Source organism: Gouania willdenowi, unplaced genomic scaffold (genome assembly GCF_900634775.1).
Source record: "Gouania willdenowi unplaced genomic scaffold, fGouWil2.1 scaffold_37_arrow_ctg1, whole genome shotgun sequence".
NCBI lineage: Eukaryota > Metazoa > Chordata > Actinopteri > Blenniiformes > Gobiesocidae > Gouania > Gouania willdenowi.
This window is the reverse complement of record NW_021145140.1, coordinates 26,189-52,258: the sequence shown is the minus strand read 5'-3', so window position 1 is coordinate 52,258 and position 26,070 is coordinate 26,189. Positions and strand designations below refer to the sequence as shown.

The 26,070-nt window shown below is 40.6% G+C and overlaps 1 protein-coding gene across 1 annotated transcript; it reads left to right on the top strand.

Annotated features, from left to right (window-relative positions):
- The first annotated feature begins 875 nt into the window (after nt 1–875).
- On the top strand, nt 876–12,520 carry LOC114460039 (protein NLRC3-like). The gene is made up of 3 exons (XM_028442075.1): nt 876–929; nt 1,129–3,000; nt 12,511–12,520. The coding sequence occupies exons 1-2, from the start codon at nt 893–895 to the stop codon at nt 2,976–2,978; spliced, it is 1,887 nt and encodes a 628-aa protein (XP_028297876.1). The 5' UTR covers nt 876–892; the 3' UTR covers nt 2,979–3,000; nt 12,511–12,520.
- The last annotated feature ends 13,550 nt before the right edge of the window (nt 12,521–26,070 follow it).

Here is a 26,070-nt window from a genome sequence, read left to right as displayed (position 1 = left end):
TCACCGCAGGAGCCTTAGTTAATTAGTTTTATATGTGTATGGTGTTTTCATGTTTATTTATTATTTTTTTGTATATATTGTGTTTTAAATGTTTGCCCTATTGAGTGTGGTGTTTTAAAAAGCCAGAATGAAAAGTGGCTCATTGAGAGTGGTATGCACCCCCAATAAAAAAAATCAATTCTGATGGACTATATTTGTTATTTGAAGTGGTGTTGATGTAAATCTCAGCAAACAGTGGAAGGTGAAAGAGAAAAGGCTTTGTAGGAATGGTCTCCAGTGTGTAGGTGAGTCTTAGACAGTGTGTGATCTTCAGATTTGTGAAGGATTGAAGACAAATAAAGCCTCAGTTCAACAGACTTGTTCTCCTGTTCAGTGGAAACATGCTGAGATGTTCCACACGTGAGCTGAGCTCTAAAGGCTGCTCCACACTCACTGTTACTGATGTTCACATGATGTTAGCAGAGCTTCCTGTGCTTTCCTCCAGCTGCTCCTCAGCATGTCTGAGTGTCTGTGTCTTCTCCACAGCAGCTTGGAGGGTGTGGATGATTCCTCTGGAGCTGATCCTGACTCCATCTTTACGGTGTGTACGTCTACAAAGACACTAAACCTGTGTCAGACTGTGATCAAACCACTGTACACACACAGACACACACACACACACACACACACAGATGATTGCAGCAGGCCTTCACTCATCACCTTTAATGTGCTTGTGTTCCAGCTGCTGGAGGACAACATCATCAGCTTTGTTAAGGCTGAACTCAAACACATACAGAAGATTGTGGATGGAGATGATCCAGAGTGCTCAGAGAGTCAGATGGAGGGTGAAGATGAGGAGCAGAGGAGGAGCAGGGAGGCCCTTCTGAACATCACACTGTATTTCCTGAAGAGGATGAAGCAGGAGGAGCTGGCTGAGCGTCTGCAGAGCAGTAAGAGCATGTGAACATCTTCACTGTGAGGAACATCACATGAAGGACACAAAGCTGGCTTTTCTTTTTCAAAGCATGATTCAATCAGTCACATTTAATCTGAGGAACCATCCAGACTGAGAACATCACACACTTTGATCTCCAATATTCAAACCTGCTCTGACTTCTCCACTCTAACAATAAGTTTGTCTTCATTCAGGAACAAAGGCTCCTCAATACAAACGTGAGCTGAAGTCCAAGCTGAAGAAGAAGTTCCAGTGTGTGTCTGAGGGCGTGGCTAAAGCAGGAAGTCCAACCCTCCTGAAGGAGATCTACACAGAGCTCTACATCACAGAGGGAGGGGGTGGAGAGGTCAACCAGGAACATGAGGTCATACAGATAGAAACAGCATCCAGGAGATCAGACACAGCAGAAAGAGCCATCACACTAGAAGAGCTCTTTAAAGCTCCTCCTGGAAGACCTCGACCAATCAGGACAGTGATGACAAAGGGTGTGGCTGGCATTGGGAAAACACTCTTAACACACAAGTTCACTGTAGACTGGGCTGAAGACAAAGCCCAACAGGAGGTCCACTTCACATTCCCACTGACCTTCAGAGAGCTGAACGTGCTGAGGGGGAGGAGCTTCAGCTTGGTGGGACTTGTTGATCACTTCTTCTCTGGAAGCAAAGAAGCAGGTATCTGCAGCTTCCAGGACTTTCTGGTTTTGTTCATCTTGGATGGTCTGGATGAGTGTCGGCTCCCTCTGGACTTCCTCAGCACTCAGACCCTGACTGATGTCTCAGAGTCCACCTCAGTGGAGGTTCTGCTGGTAAACCTCATCAGAGGAGAACTGCTTCCATCAGCCCACCTCTGGATAACCACACGGCCTGCAGCAGCCAATCAGATCCCTCCTGAGTTTGTGGACATGGTGACAGAGGTCAGAGGGTTCACTGACCCTCAGAAGGAGGAGTACTTCAGGAGGAGGTCCACAGATCAGGAGCAGGTCAGCAGGATCATGTCCCACATCAGGACGTATCGTAGCCTCCACATCATGTGCCACATCCCGCTCTTCTGCTGGATCACTGCTACAGTTCTGGAGGACATGTTGAAGAGCAGAGAGAAGGGAGAGCTGCCCAGGACTCTGACTCAGATCTACAGCCACTATGTGGTCCTTCAGAACAAAGTCAAGATGGTGAAGTTTGATGGAGGAGCAGCCACAGATCCACACTGGAGTCCACAGAGCAGGGAGATGATAGAGTCTCTAGGAAAACTGGCTTTTGAGCAGCTGCAGAAAGGAAAGCTGATCTTCTATGAGAGTGACCTGACAGAGTGTGGCATGGACCTCAGAGCAGCCTCAGTGTGCTCAGGAGTGTTCACACAGGTCTTCAGAGAGGAGAGCAGCCTGTACCAGGACAAGGTGTTCACCTTCATCCACCTGAGCCTTCAGGAGTTTCTGGCTGCTCTTCATGTCCATCAGACCTTCATCAGCTCTAAAGTCAACCTGCTGGAACATAAACCACTGAACCTTCCCCATAGTGCAGGTCAGCCTGACTTTAACCTTCTCCATCAGAGTGCTGTGGACGAGGCCTTACGGAGTCCAAATGGGCACTTGGACTTGTTCCTCCGCTTCCTGCTGGGTCTTTCACTGCCGACCAATCAGAGGCTCCTACAAGGCCTGCTGACACAGACAGGAAGTGACTCACAGACCAATCAGAGAACAGTTAAATACATCAAGGAGAAGCTGAGTGAGAGGTTGTCCACAGAGAGAAGCATCAACCTGTTCCACTGTCTGAATGAAGTGAATAATCGCTCTCTGCTGGAGGAGATCCAACGGTACATGAATTCAGGACGTCTCTCCACAGAGAAACTGTCTCCTGCTCAGTGGTCAGCTCTGGTCTTCATCTTACTGTCATCACAAGAACATCTGGATGTCTTTAACCTGAAGAGATTCTCTCCTTCAGAGGAAGCTTTTCTGAAGCTGCTCCCAGTGATCAAAGCCTCCAAGAAAGCTGAGTATGTGACTTTAGAAGAACATGTCTTTAATTCTCTCACAGACAAACATCTGTAAGGTTTCTCTGATTCTTCAAAAGGTTGAGTTCCTGTCGTCTCTCAGAGAGAAGCTGTGCAGCTCTGTCCTCAGTCCTCAGCTCTCAGTCCTCCAGTGTGAAACATCTGGACCTGAGTAACAATGATCTGCAGGATTCAGGAGTGAAGCTGCTGTGTGAAGGACTGAAGAGTCCTCACTGTAAACTGGACTCTCTCAGGTCAGTGGGATCACATGTTCCATCAACATTGTCCTGTTCCTCGTCTCCTCACTTGTTTCCTGAGTTGTGGATGTTTTTCTGAATCCAGTCTGTCAGGTTGTGTCATCACAGAGGTGGGCGGGGCTTCTCTGGCAGCAGCTTTGAGCTCCAACTCCTCCAGTGTGAGAGAGCTGGACCTGAGCTACAACCATCCAGGAGACTCAGCAGTGAAGCTGCTCTCTCAGAGACTGAACACTCTGAGGTGAGACACATCACAGCAGCTCATCACATGTTCACATCAATCCCCATCACATGTGTGACAGAGAGCTGTATCAGAGGAATGTGATGAAGGTGTGAGAGGTGGGACACTAAAGGAGGAGGACTAGGACAGGTTAGAGGGATGAAGGACAGAGATAAGAAGGTAGTGAGGAGTGAGGAGAGGCTGATGGAGAACTATGAGGAGCTGATGAAGGAATGAGAGAGAAGATCAGAGGAGGTGGAACCAATCAGTGACGATTGTGTTCATACATAAATATATAAATATATCTTATGAAATTATATTTTCATCTTTTCTCTGACACAAGTTATCAAGTCAAAAAATTAGGGATGAACCGAAATGTGAATTATTGGCCGAAGACCGAAATAAATTATTGCATTTTTAGCTCTGAATGTTACTAACCACTAAAATTAAAACATCGCAATTTTATAAATCAAAACCAATGTTTCAAATAATCAATCAATTAAAGATAGGGTATGAGATTTTTTTTCCAGATACACTTTTTAAGTTTATAGTTGAAATTTTCTTAATGTTTTAACATAAATTAAGATCTTATGTTCTCTGAAAAAGGAACAAATAAAATCCATCATGTGAAGCAGCTGTAAACCTGTAAAAACTTTGACCAATGAAAAAAGACGGTTCGTTTTTTATTAACCAATCACATCTCTCTGTCTCCCTTTTCGTTCTCCACCCCTCACGTGCACGAGCCCACACTCAAAGTGCGTCATTGGTGACAGACTTAAAACAGTTTTTAGTCACGTTTTTTAACATACAGTATATAATGATAAAGTTTAGTGTTTACTTACTGCTGAATGAGACGACGTAGTTTCTACACAATACAAACGATGAGCTTAGATCCACTTCTGCAGCAGCTGTGCTAATGCATGTGAGTGAGACGGAGCACAGAGTGGAGGGGGGTAAGCTACATTCAAAATCATGATAGCTTTCAAAAATCACCTACCCTGCCTTTTTTTTTTTTTTTTTTTTTTTTTTTTTTTTCTTTTAAAAATTTAGATTTAATGCAATTAAAAAAGGAGTCCAACGCTCCTCAAAGCACATTATTTTTTTTTTGTTTTCTGAGAGCAGACATCTTTTCCATGGAAATAAATTCTGTGAGGAGATTTTGCCATTGGTTTATGTTTAAGGATTTTTTGTCTTTCCAATTTAGTAATATTGTTTTTTTTGCTATGGCTAGTGCCGCAAGGATTGATTGTGATTGGTTTGCTGGAAGTTGAAGCATTGTCAGGTCTCCAATCAAACAAAGATTTGGAGATAAAGGAATCCTGCAGTCCAAAATGGAGGACAGTTTTTCAGTGATTAGAATCCAAAAGTGTTGAACTGGGGAGCAAAGCCATAAGGCATGTAGATAGGAATCCGCTGTATTCTGGGTGCACTGAGAGCAGATGTCTGTTGCTGAGAAGCCCATTTTATGCATTTTCTGTTGGGTAATGTGGGATCTGTGGAGGACCTTGTATTGAATTAGCTGAAGGTTTGTGTTTTTTGTCATCTTAAAAGTATTACAACAAATTTCTGTCCAGAAATCAGTGCTCGGGGTGATTGAGAGTTCGGCCTCCCACTTAGCGATTGGTAAGTAATTACAGTTAGTGATCGAGAGCGCTCTGTATATTTTTGAGAGTTTTTTTGATTTTGTTGAGATTTTTTTCATATATATAGCCAGTTCTGGAGGTTGTAAAGTAGTTAAGTCTTGTGGAGTTGTTTTCTTTATTGTCTCTGTTACTTGTAAGTACTGTAGAAAGTTACTTTTATTTATATCGAATGCTTGGGTTAGATTGTTATATGTCCTGAGCTTATCATTTTCGAAGAGGTCTTGGAGATGAATAATTCCGCTATCTTCCCATGTTTTTAGATAGAGTGGTGTTTTTCTGTTTCTAAAGTCAGGGTTGTGCCAGATTGGAGACAGCATGTTAGTTTTTAATTGAACATTTGTTATGTCCAGGGCTTTCCACCACGCAGTCAGGGTGGAGGCAATCAGTGGGTTTTTAAAGCAGTTATGACGTTTCAGGGTCATAGTGATAAAAGGGAGATCAGAGAGTTTAATATGTTTGCAGTCTAGCTGTTCTATTTCTAGCCAGGTGTTGTGGTATTCTTTTGGTTTTAACCATTCTGTTAAATATAGAATTTGGTTTGCTAGGTAATAATGCGTGAAATTAGGGGCTTCCAACCCTCCCTCGCTTTTATTTTTTTGAAGAGTTGAAAGGCTTATTTTGGGTTTTTTATTCTTAGCATAGAATTTTGTAATTGCAGAATCTAATCTTTTGAACCATTGCGTTGGTGGTTTCAGTGGGATCATAGAGAACAGATAGTTTATTTTAGGTAAGATTTTCATTTTAACTGAGGCTATTCTGCCAAGGAGTGAGATGGGGAGATTGTTCCATCTCCGCAGGTCTTCTGTGACTTTATCCAACAGAGGGTCTAGATTCAGTTTAATTAATTCATTTAGGTTTGGTGATATATTTAAGCCTAGATATTTAATTATATTTGTGGGGGAGGGGTATTGTGGGTTTTGGATTGCTGGGTTCCATGAATTTTTCGTTAAAGGAAGGATTGATGATTTTGACCAGTTAATGGAATAGTCTGATAGTTTAGAGAAGCTGTTTATTAGTTTAAATAATTCTTCTAATGAAGATTGAGGTTCTTCTAAATAGAGTAAAATGTCATCCGCATAAAGATAAATTTTGTGTTCTGAGATGGATGAGTGGATTCCTCTAATAACAGAGTTCTGACGAACAGCTGATGCGAAAGGTTCAACAAATATTGCAAAAAGCAAAGGTGAGAGTGGACAACCTTGTCTCGTTCCCCTCTGCAGTGTGAAGCTTTGGGATGTTATTTTGTTTGTGGTTACTGAGGCCATAGGTTTAGAGTATAGGGTGGAGATCCATTGTATGAATGAATCTCCAAAGCCAAATCTGTCAAGGACAGCAAGGAGGAACGACCAGTTGACTCTATCGAATGCTTTTTCTGCGTCTAGTGACAAGATTATTGTTTTCTTTTTAGAGTTCTGTGCCATGTTGATCAAATTAAACAGTCTTCTAACATTGTCTGTGGAGTGTCTATTTTTAATAAATCCTGTCTGGTCTTGGTATATAATTGACTGTACGACTTTCTCTAACCTGGAAGTGAGTGCTTTGGAAATAATTTTTATGTCTGTGTTAATAAGTGAGATGGGACGGTAACTTGAGGGTAACATGGGGTTTTTGTCTGGTTTAAGTAGTAATTTAATGTTTGCTGTATTCATGTGACCTCCTACATAACCTTTATTTTTAATCTCTGTTACTACTCTGAAAAAGAGCGGAGCCAGCATTGACCAGAAGTGTTTTAGGAATTCAGCAGGGAACACATCTGGACCTGGTGCTTTGTCTGTTGACATGCTATCCAAAGCATTTTGTAGTTCTTGTAAGGTTAATGGTGAGTCTAAGGTGGTTTTCTGCTCTATGGTGAGCTGTGGTAGGTTTAAGTTATTGAGGAAGGTTTTCATATCTTCAGGGTCAGGGTTTAAGTTTGATGAGTATAGGTTTTGATAGTAATCATGAAACACCTTATTAATGTCCTGAGGTAAGTTTAAAGTTTGACCTGAATTATCAGAAATTGCCGCTATGAAATAGTTTTCTTTGTTGTGTTTCAGCTGATTTGCTAAATATTTGCCTGATTTATTATTGTAGTCAAAGTTTTTGTACCGTAGTTGCTGTAAAATAAAATCCGTTTTCTTAGATAAAATTATGTCCAGATTAAGTTTTGTATTTTGGAGTTTTTTCCATAAAAGTTCAGACGGGTTAGCTGCGTATTCTTCCGTAAGTTTCTTAATTTTTTCTTCGATCGTTTTTTCTGCTATCTGTTCCTGTTTTTTCTTATAAGAAGAGTATGATATAATCTTCCCTCTGATGACAGCCTTGCCGGTTTCCCAGAGTAAGGACGGTGACACTTCCAGAGAATTGTTTGTTAATAGAAAGTCCTCCCATTCTTTTCTTATCATTTTACCAAATTCACTGTCATTAAGTAAGGAAGTATTAAAGCGCCACAGAGAGGATAATTTCTGATTAGGGTCACACTTCAGGGTGAGGGATATCGGGGCATGATCGCTAATGATTATAGGATGTATTTTAGAGGAAATCTTATGTGCAATGGATTTATTTGAGAGAAAGAAGTCGATTCGGGAGAAGGATTTATGCACAGGGGAGAAGAAGGTGTATTCTTTTTTAGTTGGATTGTTCAGTCTCCATACGTCACCTATTCCAAGATCATCCATGTAATTCATTAATACTTTAGTAGATCGAGACGGTTTTGTATTTGGGCACTTACTGGATCTGTCTAATGATGTGTTGAGTGTCAGATTGAAGTCACCTCCGATGATTACAGATGAATCTGCAGATAGGTCCGATAGCTCCGAAAAAACTCTATGGAAGAATTCAGGGTCGTCGTTATTGGGGGCATAGAGGTTTAGAATTGTGAAACATTTATTATAGATTACCACTTTGATAATAATATATCTACCCTCTGGGTCTATGGTGGAGTTGATTATGTTAAAGAGCAACCTTTTGTTGAAAAGAACCGAGACTCCTCTTTGCCTGGAATTGAAACACGAGTTATATATTTTGTTAAAATTTAAGTCTGTCAGAGATTTTTCTTCTGATTGAAGTAAGTGACTTTCTTGAAAGAAAACAATGTCTGCATTTAATCTTGATACATAATCAAATATCTTGATCTTTTTAGCCTGCGAGCGAATGCCACGCACATTCCAAGATGTTACTGTAAACTGAGACATGGAAAGGAGTGCGGTTTAGTCCTTACGAATGTGAGCATAACCAAGAGTCTGAGAGCATTTGTGCACAGCTGTGTCGTGATAGACTTCAATGCAAGAAAGAAAGAGAAGAAATGCTTATCATGCGATACCACCACAAGGTAAGGGGCTGGGTTGAGAAGGTTAGTGAGAAGCACAAACATACAACAACAACAACCAGTACCAAAAGAATAAAACACGCAACGGGTAATTATATAAAGTGTAGGAAGGGGGGGGGTATTGAGTGGATGTGAAAGAAAAAAAAAGGTTAGGGGTTGGAGAAGAAAGAGGTGACATGGGGGTAGAGAGTGTCATGTGAAACTGTACGAGCCTATACGTGTTTACCAACATCTGAGCAAACATACACATACATACATACATACACACACATTTAGTATATATACACATATCCATTATTTTATTTTATTTATCTTTTGAATTATTTCAATTATTTTATATATATATATATACACATACATACATATTTAATTATTATTGTTTATATTTCTTTTTTTTTTTATTTGTTTTTTTTTTTTTTTTTATTTATTTATTTATTTATTTTTATTTTATTTTTTTTTTAAGTTTTGTTAACATACATATATATAGATATACATACACATAGAGTACATATATATACACACACACACACACACACATACACATTTTACCTTTTAAATAGTGCTACCTGAACTACACCATGAGTGGAGAATTATCCTTTCAATATTAACTCATAAATCACCTGTGTGTTTTTTTCTTTTTTTTTTCTTTACATGTTTTATTTTATTTTTCTTAGTAGAGCCAGGGGGTGATGTTAGAATCCCTAAATAGTTGACCATCAATGTAAAGCTTGTCTACGACCAGTTTGGAATTACGGCCTCTCTGTCGGTTTTCTTTGAAGATAGGATATAAGGTTTTTCGGCGTTCATTTATTTCTCGAGGGAATTGATCATTCATGCCGAATTGCGTACCTTTAAGTTCCCTACCTTTACTTTTAACCTGGATTTTCTGTTGAAAGTATTCAAATTTGGCAATGATAGGGCGTGGGTGATTACCTCTGCGTGGACCGAGACGATGGACACGGTGAAAGGTGATGTTTTTCACGGTTTCTGCTGGGATTTTAAGCGCAGACGACATGAAGTTTTTCAGCAGAGCCTCTGGGTCGTCGTTGGGGGTTTCTGGAATACCTGAGAATATTACGTTGTCTCGCATACTGCGAGATTGGATATCCAGGACTGTCTCTTTAAGAAGCCTGTTTTCATTTTTCAGCTCTTTTACCTCCGTGGTCACCACAGATAAAGCCAAATGGATATCTTGATTGACTTTCTGTAAGTCCTGAATTTGTTGGTATGCAAATTCCAGGCTGGTTTTCATTTCCTGAAAATCTTGGTGCAGCAAGTCGACCACACCCAGCCTCTTATTGATGGATTTTAGGACCTCGGTGTGGGATTCTGCCTCCAGATCTGACGTGTCTGTTGATGTCGATTCATTTTTTCGGCGTTTAGCGGACTTACCTGATGTGCTCGCGGCTTTCGGTCCGGATTCCATTACGTACTCGGCGTAATATCGGTCGATGAAGTCTTCGAGGTCCTCCACTCTGGCTGGTGAGAGGGCGCGTGGTCGGCTCTCGTTTGTGGCGTGGATTTAACGGTAAGAAGTGTTAATATTTACAAATAAACAAAGTTGGTATGCTAGTCAAGGCAGCTAGCCGCCATGTTGAATTTTCACAGACTGTCACGTGACTCTCAGAACATCTCGCGTCTCCTTACCTCTCTCTCGCGTCCTACCCTGCCCTACCCTACCCTGCCTTTAAAATATGAAAATATTTATTTACCACAGACATTCCAACAATGCATAATATAAAATAAAATAATAAAATATTTAACTTGACCCATTCATACAATTATTAAAACAGAAATATGTATGTTTTTAAAATGTTTTAAATTTATTTCAAACTGTAGACTTATGTTACAAATATCATTGTTTAACAATTGTTAGAGTTTTTGAGCTAACTCTGGTGTTCAGTATCTGAGATTTCATACAGAGAGACATAGTCAGAGGTTTTGCTGAATCAATCAATCAATTTATTAGAGATGAACAGAAAATGAATCAACAAGTCATAACAAGTCAATAGAAGAACAGACACTCATCTAAAACACAGCTGTGGTATTCAGGGTCTGCTCACTCCCTGGGCCCCAAACATAGATTTATCAGTGTTTTTATATATTTAGAAATCAAATGATCAGCTCCTTGTAATTAGTTAAAGATGTCATTTACTGGTGATTTAAAGCAATACAAATTATGTTTAAGATTGATTGATTTATTCATAATTATTGATCATTTAGGGGTCTATGGTGTCTGTTTATTTAATTTATTTAGATATATAGAACATGAGTTGTTTAATGTGTATTAAGATTAATTGTAAAATATAATTATTCTTATTTGTTAATGATTTAGACTTTGTGCATTTTGAGTCAAACTAACATTTTAGTGTTAATCTGATTGTCTTGTTTATATCTGATTTGTCTCTTCATTTACGTACATGGTTGTGTTGTTTTTAGATTTAGATTAAGTTAAAATCAGATGTTCTGAAACTGTTTGTCCTTGTTCTGAGAATGACAGCTAACAAGTTGATCTGAATAGATTTTATGAATAGATTTATTGAGTATAAAGATATATAATTATAGTATTACACACAAAAAGAAACCATGAATAATAATCCATTCGAACATTTCCTCTCTTCACACTGTTTAACAGTATGACTGTATAAAATTATGAATACAACAAAATATTTAATTCGGACTAAGTTTTAATATGTTATATTAACGTTATTTGGAAATTATAATATCAGGTTACTTAATGTAAGCTCGTTAATTTATTTTAACATTATTTTATTTCAAGTTATATTCCTATTTTCTTTACCATTGTTAGAGTGGGCCAAAAACTTTTATTTAACTTTATTACATTTATTTGGATTTACTGTTAGACTATGTTTTAATATAAGAAAAAAAGTTATAAGTAGAACAGAATAAAATACAAACATGATTTGTGTTTAAATTGAATATACTTAGTATACTTGAAAATAGCCACTTATATTTATCTGTACAAACAATAACTAGAAATCATGCTCATCAAAATCAATCTTATAAAACATCACATGATTACAAAAGGTGTTGTAAGAATTATTCAATACATATTTTACAATTTCTTTATTACATACAACCACATAGTGAGGTGAGTCTATGATTGCTATGTAGTGTGTGTGTATTTTATTTTAATATCACTTCTCTTTCCATGTGAATATGAAAACCCACAGCAGGAACCTTAACTGATTGATTGATTGATTCTTATTTCTTAGTGAGGAAAAATACATTCACGGTCCTGCCTGCCCACAGCGACCAGTCAGAAAATGACTTTCAGAAATTAATATCAATCTTTATCAAATTTATATGGAAGCTTTTGAAGCACAAACAACAAAAACACGTGATCACCCTCTAATATAAACTGTGTAGAAATAATCTATCAATAATATATAGAAACTTTTGTTTAATAAAAATCAATTAAAACACAGTGATATCGCTTACTCATTTAAATTACAATTATATGAATCCATATTAGTTAATAATGTTATTCTATCAGCTTTTTTATTTCCTAACTGAGCAGGTGATTTGTTTCAGATTATTTTAATTTACATTTAAAGTAATTCATCATTGCCCTTTCTCGTAACTTATTGTATTTATTAAAAATAAATAAATCATAATTAAAAATAGACTAAATCAAATACTTATCCAATGGTTTCTGTTCTCAGCTGGTGATGTCTGTATCCTGTGAACAAAAAACTACATTTATATACATTTCTTTTTTTTTTTTTTTTTTCCTCTTTGTCTGCACATGCTGTCGAAGGTTAACACTACAAGAAGTGCAATCTTTTAACAGCAATGCATATTTTATTATTGCAATTAGATAAATGTATTTATTTCATTGCATAATTGTGACCATCACCAGCCCTCCCTAGGGAAGGGTAAGAAATACTTTATTAAAGGGAGGATGTAAAAAAGAGAGGGCAGTGTTACACCAAGGTGAGGGGGTGGAGGGGGGTGGGGAAGTTAACAGGGAAGAGGGATACAAGATTGGAAATGGAATGGGTGGGGAAGAGTCGATAGGTTTCAAGTGATGCGATGTGAAATTGTGGTTGTGTATATTGTGCTTATTGTTGTGTTATCAAGCCAGTTTGGTGACCAGTGTGCGGCTTAGGAATAATGGTGGTGGCTGTGAACAGAGGAAGAAGTGAGTGGAAATTCCATAAAACAGGTATTTGGGAACAACGTGTCTATGGTTGAGCCCAGTATGAGTGTTATCCCAGAGCCCAAGGCCAGTGCATCCATGACAAATGTATTTCCAAGAACCGCTACTGCAAAACCCACGAGCCGCCCCCCGGGCCCGAAGAAGCAGTCAGGCCAGCAGCAAGAGCGGGCAATCTAGGGGCCCCCGGCGACCACCCCACGGCCAAGCAGCCCCCCGAACGCCCCCAAGATCCCAAGCCGAGAGGCAGCCATCGCCCCCCCCATACACACCCGAGAAAGCCCCAAGGAGCCAAGGACCCAGCGCACCACGCCACCGACCCAACCCCCAACCCCCAGGGCCAAGCCAGACCTCCTCGCCGGAATGTGGCCCCCTATTTCGGCCCCGACACCCTGCCTCATGGGGCACTGCCCAAGCAAGGGCCGTACCAGTGGGTATGCAATGGCGCGGCACGCGCCACCCGCCAGGACCGGCCCGGCCAGCCAGCCAAGCACCCCGGCCCCAGGAGCACCCCCCGGGACCAGGACCCCCCAAGGGCAAGCCCCTGGGCCAAGCCCCCCACCCCCGCCCAGGACCCGGCCACAGCCCAGCAGGACTGCACAGCCCCGGACAGCCCAAGGCCAGCAGCCCAGGGCCCGCCGCCCCCCGGACAGCGCCAGCCACGGAGCAGCGCCCCTCACCGGCCCGCGAGCAACCGGCGATCCCCGCCGCGGGGACGGAGGCACCCCAACGGCACACATCAAGCGCGGAACAGCAGCCCCCAGCCAAAGATGCCCCGGACCCACCCACCAGTCCGCAGATGGCAGGACAAACCCACCAGGCGGCCGACAGCAAACCCCAGAAAAGCCCCCCCGAGACCCACCGCCACGCCCGACCGCACCACCCTGATGTATTTTTACTCTATGCAGTGGCCCAGCCACCAACAGAGGGGCCAGGCCCCCACCGGAGAGGCCCAAATATGTGAACCAACCCACCACCCTGTTATGGTGCCTCTCCATTCCCCAATGGAGAGGCACTTCCCTATCCCCTGTGTGAATGTGTGTGTTTAGTGAATGTATGGAGTTTAGTTAAAAAAAGGGGGATGGAGGGGAGCGGTGCTCCCCATCCTGCCCCTGTGGATATATGTGTATGTGGTGTAATAGGCCGGAGGGTGTAGGTGAGTACACCCTCTGGGGGGTGGCATGTTGAGGTGTGATTAAAATTGGAGGGATTAGTAGGGTAACTGGAGGTGGGAGTGCCGCCCCCACGCCACTACATAGTGACATAGGTGGCGGCCCCCTCCACCCCCAGTCCCACCGTCCAGCCCCCCAAGGGTTGGGTATGGGTGTGTGGTGCATTGTGTGAATGGGCCAGACCAGCTGGGGGTGAGGTGAAGTGTACATGTAGGAGGCCTGTCCGGTGTGAGCCGGGCCCGTCCGCATGGCGGGCCACGCGAGAGGGTAGATGGTGCAGACGGGCAAGTGGCACTGTGGGCCCCGGAGCAGCAAAGCCGGAGACCCCCCCCACGGCACCCCCCCAGACCGCGACGGCCCGGCGGAGCACGGCGGCACCCCCCATCCCCGGGCGCAGCCAGGCACCAACCCCATCCCCCGGCGCTCCAGGGGGCGACCCCCGCCGCACGCCGGCCCAGAGCGACGCCCCCCGCGCCACCAACGAGAGCGGCCGAGCAGGGGGCAGGCCCGCGCCCACACCAGGGCCAGCACAGGCCCACCCGGCGCCACGATACAACACCCTCCACCGGAAGGCGGCCCCGGCCCCCCCGACGAAAGAGGACACCATCCACCGCCAAGCAGGGCCACCCCGCCAGCCACGGACCGGCAAGCCCGAGTACCGAAGCACCCCCAGCCCGGTACCGCCATCCCACACCAACGGCGCCAATGGAGCCCCCCCCCCCCCACAGAGGCGATCCCCGACGACCCACGCACCGGCACGAGACACCCCCCCGACGCCAGCACACCCCGGACGACAGCGGGCCCCAGGCCACCAGCCCCGCCCCGCCCAAGGCTGCGCGGCGCCGCCACGAGCCGCGGCCGGTCCCCGGGCAGATGATGGGAGAGCACGCCCCCGGACACCCAGACCACGGATCCACCCCTGGGACACCCCCGCCCCGGAATGGCGCCCACATTGCCCGGTGCACCCAGCCAGCAGACCAGCCAATCCCGACGCGGATCCACCAGGCCAAGAGCCACGCGCCGCGCCCCCGCACACCCACCCAACACGACCCCCGGGGAGGCCCCAAAGCACCCCCCACCCCGGCCATTGCGGCGGTCCACAAAAAAAAAAAAAAAAAAAGCCTCGGAGGGGGCCCCGCCCGGCCCGTCACGCAAGCGACATCCCTGGCGAAGGTGCGCCCCAGGGAGCCAAGCCGAGGACCCGCAAGGGCCGACGGAGCAACCCACAGCCACACCCCGCCACCCAGCGACCCAGGAGGCAATCGCCAACCCCGGGCAGCAGCCACCCCCAAAGCCACCCCCACCCCGGGACCCCCCGGACCGGAGCCACGGACCCCACCACCCAAGGCCCCCCAGCAAGACCACCCTCCAGCCAACCCACCCGGCACGGCACCGCCCGCCCCCCAGGCGGGAGCCACAGCCCCCCCACCAGTGCCCCAGGCCAACGGGAGCCCCCCAAACCCAACCAAACAGGATGGCGGGCGCAAGAGCAAAGGAGGAGGAGGGGGGAAGGACGAGACAGGGGAACAGGGAGCAAGGGGAAGGAGCGGCAGAGGAGCACGCAGGGCCCCAGCCCCAGAGACCAACCAGATGCGCATGCAAGGGGCGACAGCGCCAAATCAAACAGCCCCGGGACCCTGTGAACACCCAGAAGGAATGCACACCCGCGCTGAGGCAACCAGGCACCCCGGCAACCCACCCCAGCCACCCTGGCCAAGACTACCCCAGAGGCCCAAGGCGGCCCAGGCCTACAGCTGGACTAGTGCGTTAGTAAAGAGTGGTGCTGGCAGTCGCTAGCAGGCTAGATCATCAGGCTTTAAAAATTTAGATTTAATGCAATTAAAAATGGAGTCCAACGCTCCTCAAAGCACGTTATTATTTTTTTTTTGTTTTCTGAGAGCAGACATCTTTTCCATGGAGATAAATTCTGTGAGGAGATTTTGCCATTGGTTTATGTTTAAGGATTTTTTGTCTTTCCAATTTAGTAATATTGTTTTTTTTGCTATGGCTAGTGCCGCAAGGATTGATTGTGATCGGTTTGCTGGAAGTTGAAGCATTGTCAGGTCTCCTATCAGACAAAGATTTGGAGATAAAGGAATTCTGCAGTCCAAAATGGAGGACAGTTTTTCAGTAATTAGAATCCAAAATTGTTGCACTGGGGAGCAAAGCCATAAGGTATGTAAATAGGAATCTGCTGTATTCTGGGTGCACTGAGAGCAGATGTCTGTTGAGGAGAAGCCCATTTTATGCATTTTCTGTTGGGTAATGTGGGATCTGTGGAGGACCTTGTATTGAATTAGCTGAAGGTTTGTGTTTTTTGTCATCTTAAAAGTATTACAACAAATTTCTGTCCAGAAATCAATACTCGGGGTGATTGAGAGTTCGGCCTCCCACTTAGCGATTGGTAAGTAATTACAGTTAGTGATCGAGAGAGCTCTGTATATTTTTGAGAGTTTTTTTTAATTTGTTGAGATTTTTTCCATATATATAGCCAGTTCTGGAGTTTGTAAAGTAGTTAAGTCTAGTGGAGTAGTTTTCTTTATTGTCTCTGTTACTTGTAAGTACTGTAGAAAGTTGCATTTATTTATATCGAATGCTTGGGTTAGATTATTATATGTCCTGAGCTTGTCATTTTCAAAGAGGTCTTGGAGATGAGTGATTCCACTCTCTTCCCATGTCTTCAGATAGAGTGGTGTTTTTTTATTTTTAAAGTCGGGGTTGTGCCAGATTGGAGACAGCATGCTAGTTTTTAATTGAACATTTGTGATGTCCAGGGCTTTCCACCATGCAGTCAGTGTGGAGGCAATTAGTGGGTTTTTAAAGCAGTTGTGATGTTTGAGGGTCGCAGTGATAAAAGGGAGATCAGAGAGTTTAATGTGTTTGCAGTCTAATTGTTCTATTTCCAGCCAGGTGTTGTAGTATTCTTTTGGTTTTAGCCATTCTGTTAAATATAATATTTGGTTTGCTAAGTAATAATGCATGAAATTAAGGGCTTCTAAACCACCCTCGTCTTTGTTTTTTTGAAGGGTTGAAAGGCTTATTTTAGGTTTTTTATTTCTAGTATAGAATTTTGTAGTTACAGAATCTAATCTTTGAAACCATTGTTTTGGTGGTTTCAGTGGTATCATTGAGAACAGGTAGTTTATTTTAGGTAAGATTTTCATTTTAACTGAGGCTATCCTGCCAAGTAGTGAGATGGGGAGTATGTTCCATCTCCGCAGATCTTCTGTGACTTTGTCCAACATCGGATCATGATTTAGTTTAATTAATTCATTTAAGTTTGGTGATATATTTAAGCCTAGATATTTAATTGTATTTGTGGTGGAGGGGTGTTGTGGATTTTGGTTTGCAGGATTCCATGAGTTTTTTGTCAAAGGGAGGATTGATGATTTTGTCCAGTTAATGGAATAGTCTGATAATTTAGAGAAGCTGTTTATTAGATTAAATACTTCCTCTAAAGAGGATTGCGGTTCTTCCAAATAGAGTAAAATGTCATCCGCGTAAAGATTAATTTTGTGTTCTGAGATGGATGAGTGGATTCCTTTAATAACAGAGTTCTGACGTACAGCTGCTGCGAGAGGTTCAACGAATATTGCAAAAAGCAAAGGTGAGAGTGGGCAGCCTTGTCTGGTTCCCCTCTGCAGTGTGAAGCTTTGGGATGTTATTTGGTTTGTGGTTACTGAGGCCTTAGGTTTATTGTACAGGGTGGAGATCCATTGGATGAATGATTCTCCGAAGCCAAATTTGCCAAGGACAGCTAGGAGGAATGACCAGTTTACTCTATCAAATGCTTTTTCTGCATCGAGTGACAAGATTATTGTTTTCTTTTTAGAGTTCTGTGCCATGTTGATCACATTAAACAGTCTTCTCACATTGTCTGTGGAGTGTCCATTTTTAATAAATCCTGTCTGGTCTTGGTGTATAATTGACTGTACTACTTTCTCTAACCTGGATGTGAGTGCTTTGGAAATAATTTTTAAGTCTGTGTTAATAAGTGAGATGGGACGATAGCTTGAGGGTAATATGGGGTTCTTGTCTGGTTTAAGTAACAATTTAATGTTCGCTGTATTCATGTGACCTCCTACATGACCTTTATTTTTGATCTCTGTTACTACTCTGAAAAATAGTGGAGCCAGCATTGACCAGAAATGTTTTAGGAATTCAGCAGGGAACCCATCTGGACCAGGTGCTTTGCCTGTTGACATGCTGTCTAAAGCATTTTGTAATTCTTGTAAGGTTAATGGTGAGTCTAAGGTGGTTTTCTGATCTATAGTGAGCTGTGGTAGGTTTAGTTTATTGAGAAAGGTTTTAATATATTCAGGGTCAGGGTTTAAATTTGATGAGTATAAGTTTTGATAATAATCATGAAAAATGTTATTAATGTCCTGAGGTAAGTTTAAAGTTTGACCTGCGTTATCAGAAATTGCTGCTATAAAGGAATTTTCTTTATTGTGTTTGAGCTGATTTGCTAAGTATTTGCCTGATTTATTATTGTAGTCAAAGTTTTTGTATCGTAATTGTTGCAAAATGAAGTCTGTTTTTTTAGATTAGATGATATCCAGATTAAGTTTTGTATTTTGAAGTTTTTCCCATAAAAGTTCAGAAGGGTTCGCTGCGTATTCTTCCGTAAGTTTCTTAATGTTTTCTTCAAGTGTTTTTTCTGCTATCTGTTCCTGTTTTTTCTTAAAAGAAGAGTATGATATAATCTTCCCTCTAATGACAGCCTTGCCAGTTTCCCAGAGTAAGGACGGTGATATTTCCGGGGAGTCCTCCCATTCTTTTCTTATAATTTTTTCAAATTTACTGTCATTAAGTAATGAAGTGTTAAAGCGCCATAGTGGGGATACTTTCTGATTAGAGTCACACTGCAGGGTGAGGGATATTGGGGCATGATCGCTAATAATTATAGGATGTGTTTTAGAGGACAACTTATGTACGATGGAATTATTTGAAAGAAAAAAGTCAATTCGGGAGAAGGATTTATGCACGGGGGAGAAGAAGGTATATTCTTTTTTAGTTGGGTTATTCAGTCTCCATACATCTCCTATTCCAAGATCTTCCATGTAATCCATTAATACTTTAGCAGATCGAGATGGTTTTGTATTTGAGCACTTACTAGATCTGTCCAATGATGTGTTGAGCGCCAGATTGAAGTCACCTCCGATGATTAAAGATGAGTCTGCAGAAAGGTCTGAAAGCTCTGAGAAAATTCTATGGAAGAAATCAGGGTCATCATTATTGGGGGCATAGAGATTTAGAATTGTGAAACATTTATTATAGATTACTACTTTGATAATAATATATCTACCCTCTGGGTCTATGACGGAGTTGATTATGTTAACGGGTAACATTTTGTTAAGAAGAACCGATACTCCTCTTTGTCTGGAATTGAAACATGAATTATATATCTTGTTAAAATTTGAATCTGTCAGGGATTTTTCTTCTGATTTAAGTAAGTGAGTTTCTTGAAAGAAAACAATGTCTGCATTTAATCTTGATACATAGTCAAATATCTTAATCTTTTTAGCCTGCGAGCGAATGCCACGCACATTCCAAGAAGTTACTGTAAACTGATACATAGAACGAGGTGAGTGTTAGTCCATACAGGTGTGAGCATAAGTGAGAATCTGTGAGCTTTTGTGCACAACTGTGTTGTAGAAAGCTTGGATGCAAGAAAAAAAAAGAAGAGGAGACATACTTATCATGCGATAACACCACGGGGTAAAGGACTGGATCGAATAGGTTAGTGAAAAGCACAAACATACAACGACAACAACCAGTGTCAAAAGAGTAAAAGGAGCAAGGGGTAATTATAGGAGGTGTAGGAGGTGGGGGGTGTTGTGGGTGTTGAGTGAATGTGAAAGAAAAAAAAGAGTGAGGGGTTAGAGAAGAGTGAGTTGACATGAGGGTAGAGAGTGTCCTGTGAGAGAGTACGTGTGTTGTGAGAGAGTACGTGCCAAAAAGTGTTTACCAAAATCTGAGCCCATATGTAGCATACATACAAACATACATACATACACACACACACACGTGTCTATATATACCTATCCATGTTTTTATTTTAGTGTTATTATTATCTTTATGTATTTATTTATTTTAATTATTATTATTATTGTTATATATATATATATATATATATATATTTCCTCTATTTTTATATATATATATACATATATATATACATACATATACATACACATACACACACACACACACACACATATATATGTGCATGTATACACACATACACACACACATACATATACATATACATATACATATACACACGCACATATACACATACATATACACACGCACATATACACATACATACATACACACACACATACAACATATGTATTTATTTTAACTTTTAAAAATAATGCTACCTTAGCTTCACCATAAGTGGAGAATTATCCTTTCAATGTTAACTCACATAACACCTGCGTTTTTTTTTTTTTTTTTTTTTTAATTTAATTTTTTTTTTTTTTTTTTTTTTTTTTTAACTTCATTATTATTATTATTTTTAGATTTGTCTTTCTCAGTAGAGCCAGGGGGTGATGTTTAAGTCCCTAAACAGTTGGCCATCTATGTAAAGCTTGTCTACGACCAGTTTGGAATTTTTGCCTTTCTGTCGGTTTTCCTTAAAGATAGGATACAGGGTTTTTCGACGTTCGTTTATTTCCCGAGGGAATTGATCGTTCATGCCGAATTGTGTACCTTTAAGTTCCCGACCTTTACTTTTTACCTGGATTTTCTGTTGAAAGTGCTCAAATTTGGCAATGATGGGACGTGGACGGTTTCCTCTACGTGGTCCGAGGCGATGGACACGGTGAAATGTGATGTTTTTCACGGTTTCTGCCGGGATTTTAAGCGCCGACGACATGAAGTCTTTCAGCAGAGCATCTGGGTCATCGTTGGGGGTCTCTGGAATGCCTGAGAAAATCACATTGTCTCTCATACTGCGAGATTGGATATCCAGGACAGTCTCTTTAAGAGACTTGTTTTCATTTTTCAGCTCTTTCACCTCGGAGCTCACCGCAGATAAAGCCGAATGGATATCATGGTTGTCTTTTTGTAAGTCCTGGATTTGTTGATAGGCAAATTCCAGGCTGGCTTTCATTTCCTGAATGTCTCGGTGCAGTAAATCGAGCACATCCAGCCTCTTAATTATGGTTTGTAGGAGTTCCGTGTGGGATTCTACCTCGAGGTCTGACATATCGGTAGCCGAATCGTTTTTCCGGCGCTTCGCTGACTTACCTGATGTACTGGCTTTCGGTCCGGTCTCCATCACGTACTCAGCGTAATATCTATCGATGAAGTTCTCGAGGTCCTCCACTCTGGCTGGTGAGAGGGCGCGTGGTCGGCTCTCGTCGGTGGCGTTGATTAAACGGTAAAAAATTGTTAATATGTGCACGTAAACAGGATCGGTAAACTAGTCACGGCAGCGAGCCGCCATGTTGAATTTTCTCAGCTTGTCACGTGACTCTCAGAACATCGTGCGTGACTTACCTCTCTCCTCGCCCCTCATTTATATACATTTCAAAGGTTGATTATGATTTTTTAAATATTTCAAGTTATAATTTCTATCTAATTCTATCCATGTCTACATATTTATTTATCTATCTGAGGATATAAATACACATAAGGGTTTTAGTTGTGACATTTTTAGAACATAAATAGAGGTAAATGACAATATTTTACATAGTTGTAACATAATATTCAAACTGACAGAGATTATTAAAGAAGTAAGTGAATAAAAAAGTAAGAAAATAACCCAAAGAACTGAAAAGTAAATCAAATCATTAGAATAAAACAGTAATTAGAACAAAACAGAAATGTAACCAGGTGTTATGTTAATTTATGCCTCTACTAATATTTATATAGATTACAATGGAACAGATTTGTGATTGTATTTATGTCTTTATTATCTCTCTAAAGAGTCCTAGTTAAATCTATAGACCACGTACCATGTACAGTTCAGTCCCCCCACCTTTGATTAGACGTTTTAGGTGATGAGGTTGTTTTTATAACCTCAGGTGATCAGCCACTGTTCTGCATTCTGGGCCAGGGTCTATACAATATATATGATTCCTCAATATATGAAATAATGTTCCAATAAATCTGTTACAGATTTAAACGACTAAACTATGAAGCATTAGATTTTACATATTTTATAAATATTCAGTTACTGTTGATCAACCTGATATATGATGGTATTAATGTTTGTAAACACAGACAGATTAGATGTGATCAATACATTAGATCACATGATCACATGAGTTCTAATTGGATTTTAGCCTAGGTGACCAAACAGTGTATGTATATATATATATATATATATATATATATATATATATATATATATATATATATATATATATATATATATATATATATATATATATATATATAATAGTGTATAGTTTAGTTTTTATTAGTCAGTGAAGATATTAATATAAGTTGATATAATTTTTGTTAACATGTATTTTTTTTTAAATTAGTCGTAGTTTAGTTATTGTCACTTGAAAAACTTTAATCAACACAAACTATGATGAAAATGTTTAGTCGACTAAATGAACAGTTGAAAGCTCCACCAAGCTCTGAACCTCCTTTTCACAGATATTATCAGTTATCAATGATCAATGATCCTGATCATGGTACCATTTTCATTCACACTGTAAAGGCTTGGAACCACATTTATATCCCATTAATAAACATCCAGTAGGTCACAATGTATGGACACTTTAAAAAAAGAAAATAAATCAATGAAATAAACAATCTGTGTTAGGTTCTGTTTATTTTAACCCTTGGGTCCTCTTTTTGTTCTGGCTTTGTTTATTTGGTTTGTGTTAAGTCTTGTCTGTGTTTCAGGGACTCCTGTTTGTGGCTCCACCCCTCAGTGATGTCTGTGTGCTTGGTTTGTGATTGATTAGCTCCCTCGTGTTTTCACCCAGGTGTGGCCCATTCCCAATCAGGCCTCCTCCACTATTTAGCTGAGTGTTTGGACACAGCATGACTGCGGGTTCATTGTGTGCGATGTGTCAGGTTCGTTGTCTCCCTCTTTGTGTACAGTTGTCTGGTCTTGCTCCCTGTTCCTGCACCCCTGTTTTTGGATTTAAGTTTGGATTTTGGATTTTTAAATTAAAAACATGGATTGGTTCCAAGAACGCTATTCTTGCATCCTGCCTCCATCTGTTCCTGCATTTGGGTCCATATCAACCCCAAACCATAACAATCTGGATCTGATCAGGATGAAACTCAGTGGGATCATTGATTAACCACCCAATATAACTGAGTCACATTTTATACAGATCCATCAATTACAAACCCAGATATGAATTTATATGATGATGAGAGATATTTGTTTATCTTTGAAACTGATCAGAATCAGTTTATTGATCAGGAGTCCCTCCGGCAGCTGAAATCTTTCCTCCTTGGTGGAGGTAATAAAGCAGATGAAGTGTACGGCAGAGGTTTGAATCCTGTCAATAATGTGATGATTATTATTATTATTAATAAGTGAATGTCTTTCTCCCACAGACTGAGTTCCTGTGGTCTCTCAGAGAGAAGCTGTGCAGCTCTGTCCTCAGTCCTCAGCTCTCAGTCCTCCATTGTGAAACATCTGGACCTGAGTAACAATGATCTGCAGGATTCAGGAGTGAAGCTGCTGTGTGAAGGACTGAAGAGTCCTCACTGTAAACTGGACTATCTCAGGTCAGTGGGATCATATGTTCCATCAACATTGTCCTGTTCCTCGTCTCCTCACTTGTTTCCTGAGTTGTGGATGTTTTTCTGAATCCAGTCTGTCAGGTTGTGTCATCACAGAGGTGGGCGGGGCTTCTCTGGCAGCAGCTTTGAGCTCCAACTCCTCCAGTGTGAGAGAGCTGGACCTGAGCTACAACAATCCAGGAGACTCAGCAGTGAAGCTGCTCTCTCAGAGACTGAACACTCTGAGGTGAGACACATCACAGCAGCTCATCAAATGTTCACATCAATCCCCATCACATGTGTGACAGAGAGCTGTATCAGAGGAATGTGATGAAGGTGTGAGAGGTGGGACACTAAAGGAGGAGGACTGGGACAGGTTAGAGGGATGAAGGACAGAGATAAGAAGGTAGTGAGGAGTGAGGAGAGGCTGATGGAGAACTATGAGGAGCTGATGAAGGAATGAGAGAGAAGATCAGAGGAGGTGGAACCAATCAGTGAGGATTGTGTTCATATAAAAATATAAATATATCTTGTGAAATTATATTTTAATATTTTCTCTGACAAGTTATCAAGTCAAAAAATTAGGGATTACTAGCCGAAAACCGAAATAAATTATTGCATTTCTAGCGCTGAATGTTACAAACCACTAAAATTCAAACATTGCAATTGTATAAATCAAAACCAATGATTCAAATAATCAATCAATTAAAAGAAGGGTGGGGGATTTTTTTTTGATTGAAATTGTCTTAATGTTCTGACAGAAATTAGGATCTTATGTGCTCTGAAAAAAGAAACAAAGAAAATCCATCATGTGTAGCAGCTGTAAACCTGTAAAAACTTTGACCATAGAAAAAAGACGGTTTGTTTTTTTATTAACCAATCACGTCTCTCTGTGTCCCTGCTCGTTCTCCACCCCTCACGTGCAAGAGCCCACACTCACAGTGCGTCATTGGTGACGGACTTAAAACAGAGTTTTTAGTCACGTTTTTTTAACATACAATATATGTTGATAAAGTTTAGTGTTTACTTACTGCTGAATGAGATGACGTAGTTTCTACACAATACAAACGATGAGCTTAGATCCACTTCTGCAACAGCTGTGCTAATGCATATTTTAATGCATTAAAATATGAAAATATTTATTTACCACAGACATTCCAACAATGTATAATATAAAATAAAATAATAAAATGTTTAACTTGACCCATTCATACAATTATTAAAACAGAAATATGTATGTTTTTAAAACGTTTTACATTTATTTCAAACTGTAGACTTATGTTACGAATATTATTGTTTAACAATTGTTAGAGTTTTTGAGCTAACTCTGGTGTTCAGTACCTGAGATTTCATACAGAGAGACATAGTCAGAGGTTTTGCTGAATCAATCAATCAATTTATTAGAGATGAACAGAAAATGAATCAACAAGTCATAACAAGTCAATAGAAGAACAGACACTCATCTAAAACACAGCTGTGGTCCTCGGGGTCTGCTCACTCCCTGGGCCCCAAACATAGATTTATCAGTGTTTTTATATATTTAGAAATCAAATGATAAGCTCCTTGTAATTAGTTAAAGATGTCATTTACTGGTGATTTAAAGCAATACAAATTATGTTTAAGATTTATTGATTTATTCATTATTATTGATCATTTAGGGGTCGATGGTGTCTGTTTATTTAGATATATAGAACATAAGTTGTTTAATGTGTATTAAGTTTAATTTTAAAATATAATTATTCTTATTTGTTAATGATTTAGACTTTGTGCATTTTGGGTCAAACTGACATTTTAGTGTTAATCTGATTGTCTTGTTTATATCTGATTTGTCTCTTTGTTTACGTACATAGTTGTGTTGTTTTTAGATTTAGATTAAGTTGAAATCAGATGTTCTGAAACTGTTTGTCCTTGTTCTGAAAATGACAGCTAACAAGTTGACCTGAATATATTTTATGAATAGATTTATTGAGTATAAAGATATATAATTATAGTATTACACACAAAAAGAAACCATGAATAATAATCCATTCGAACATTTCCTCTATTCACACTGTTTAACAGTGTGACTATAAAAAATTATGAATAAGAAAAAATATTTAGTTCAGACTATGTTTTATTATGTTATATTAACGTTATTTGGCAATTATAATATCAGGTTACTTAAAGTAAGCTTGTTAATTTATTTTAACCTTATTTTTCCTTTAATTTTATTTCAAGTTATGTTCCTATTTTGTTTACCATTGTTAGAGTGGGACAAAAACTTTTATTTAACTTTATTACATTTATTTGGATTTACTGTTAGACTATGTTTTAATATAAGAAAAAAGTTATAAGTAGAACAGAACAGAATACAAACATGATTTGTGTTTAAATTGAATATACACAGTAAACTTGAAAATAACCACTTATATTTATCTGTACAAACAATAAGTGAATACATGCTCATCAAAATCAATCTTATAAAACATCACATGATTACAAAAGGTGTTGTAAGAATTATTCAATACATATTTTATAATTTCTTTATTACATACAACCACATAGTGAGGTGATTCTATGATTGCTATGTAGTGTGTGTGTATTATATTTTAATATCACTTCTCTTTCCATGTGAATATGAAAACCCACAGCAGGAACCTTAACTGATTGATTGATTGATTCTT

Excerpts from the sequence above, each read along its gene's own strand:
- LOC114460039 (XM_028442075.1), top strand. The coding sequence starts at position 893 with ATGAAGCAGGAGGAGCTGGCTGAGCGTCTGCAGAGCA. Across the intron at positions 930-1,128 it reads GGCTGAGCGTCTGCAGAGCA|GAACAAAGGCTCCTCAATAC; the intron begins GTAAGAGCATGT and ends GTCTTCATTCAG.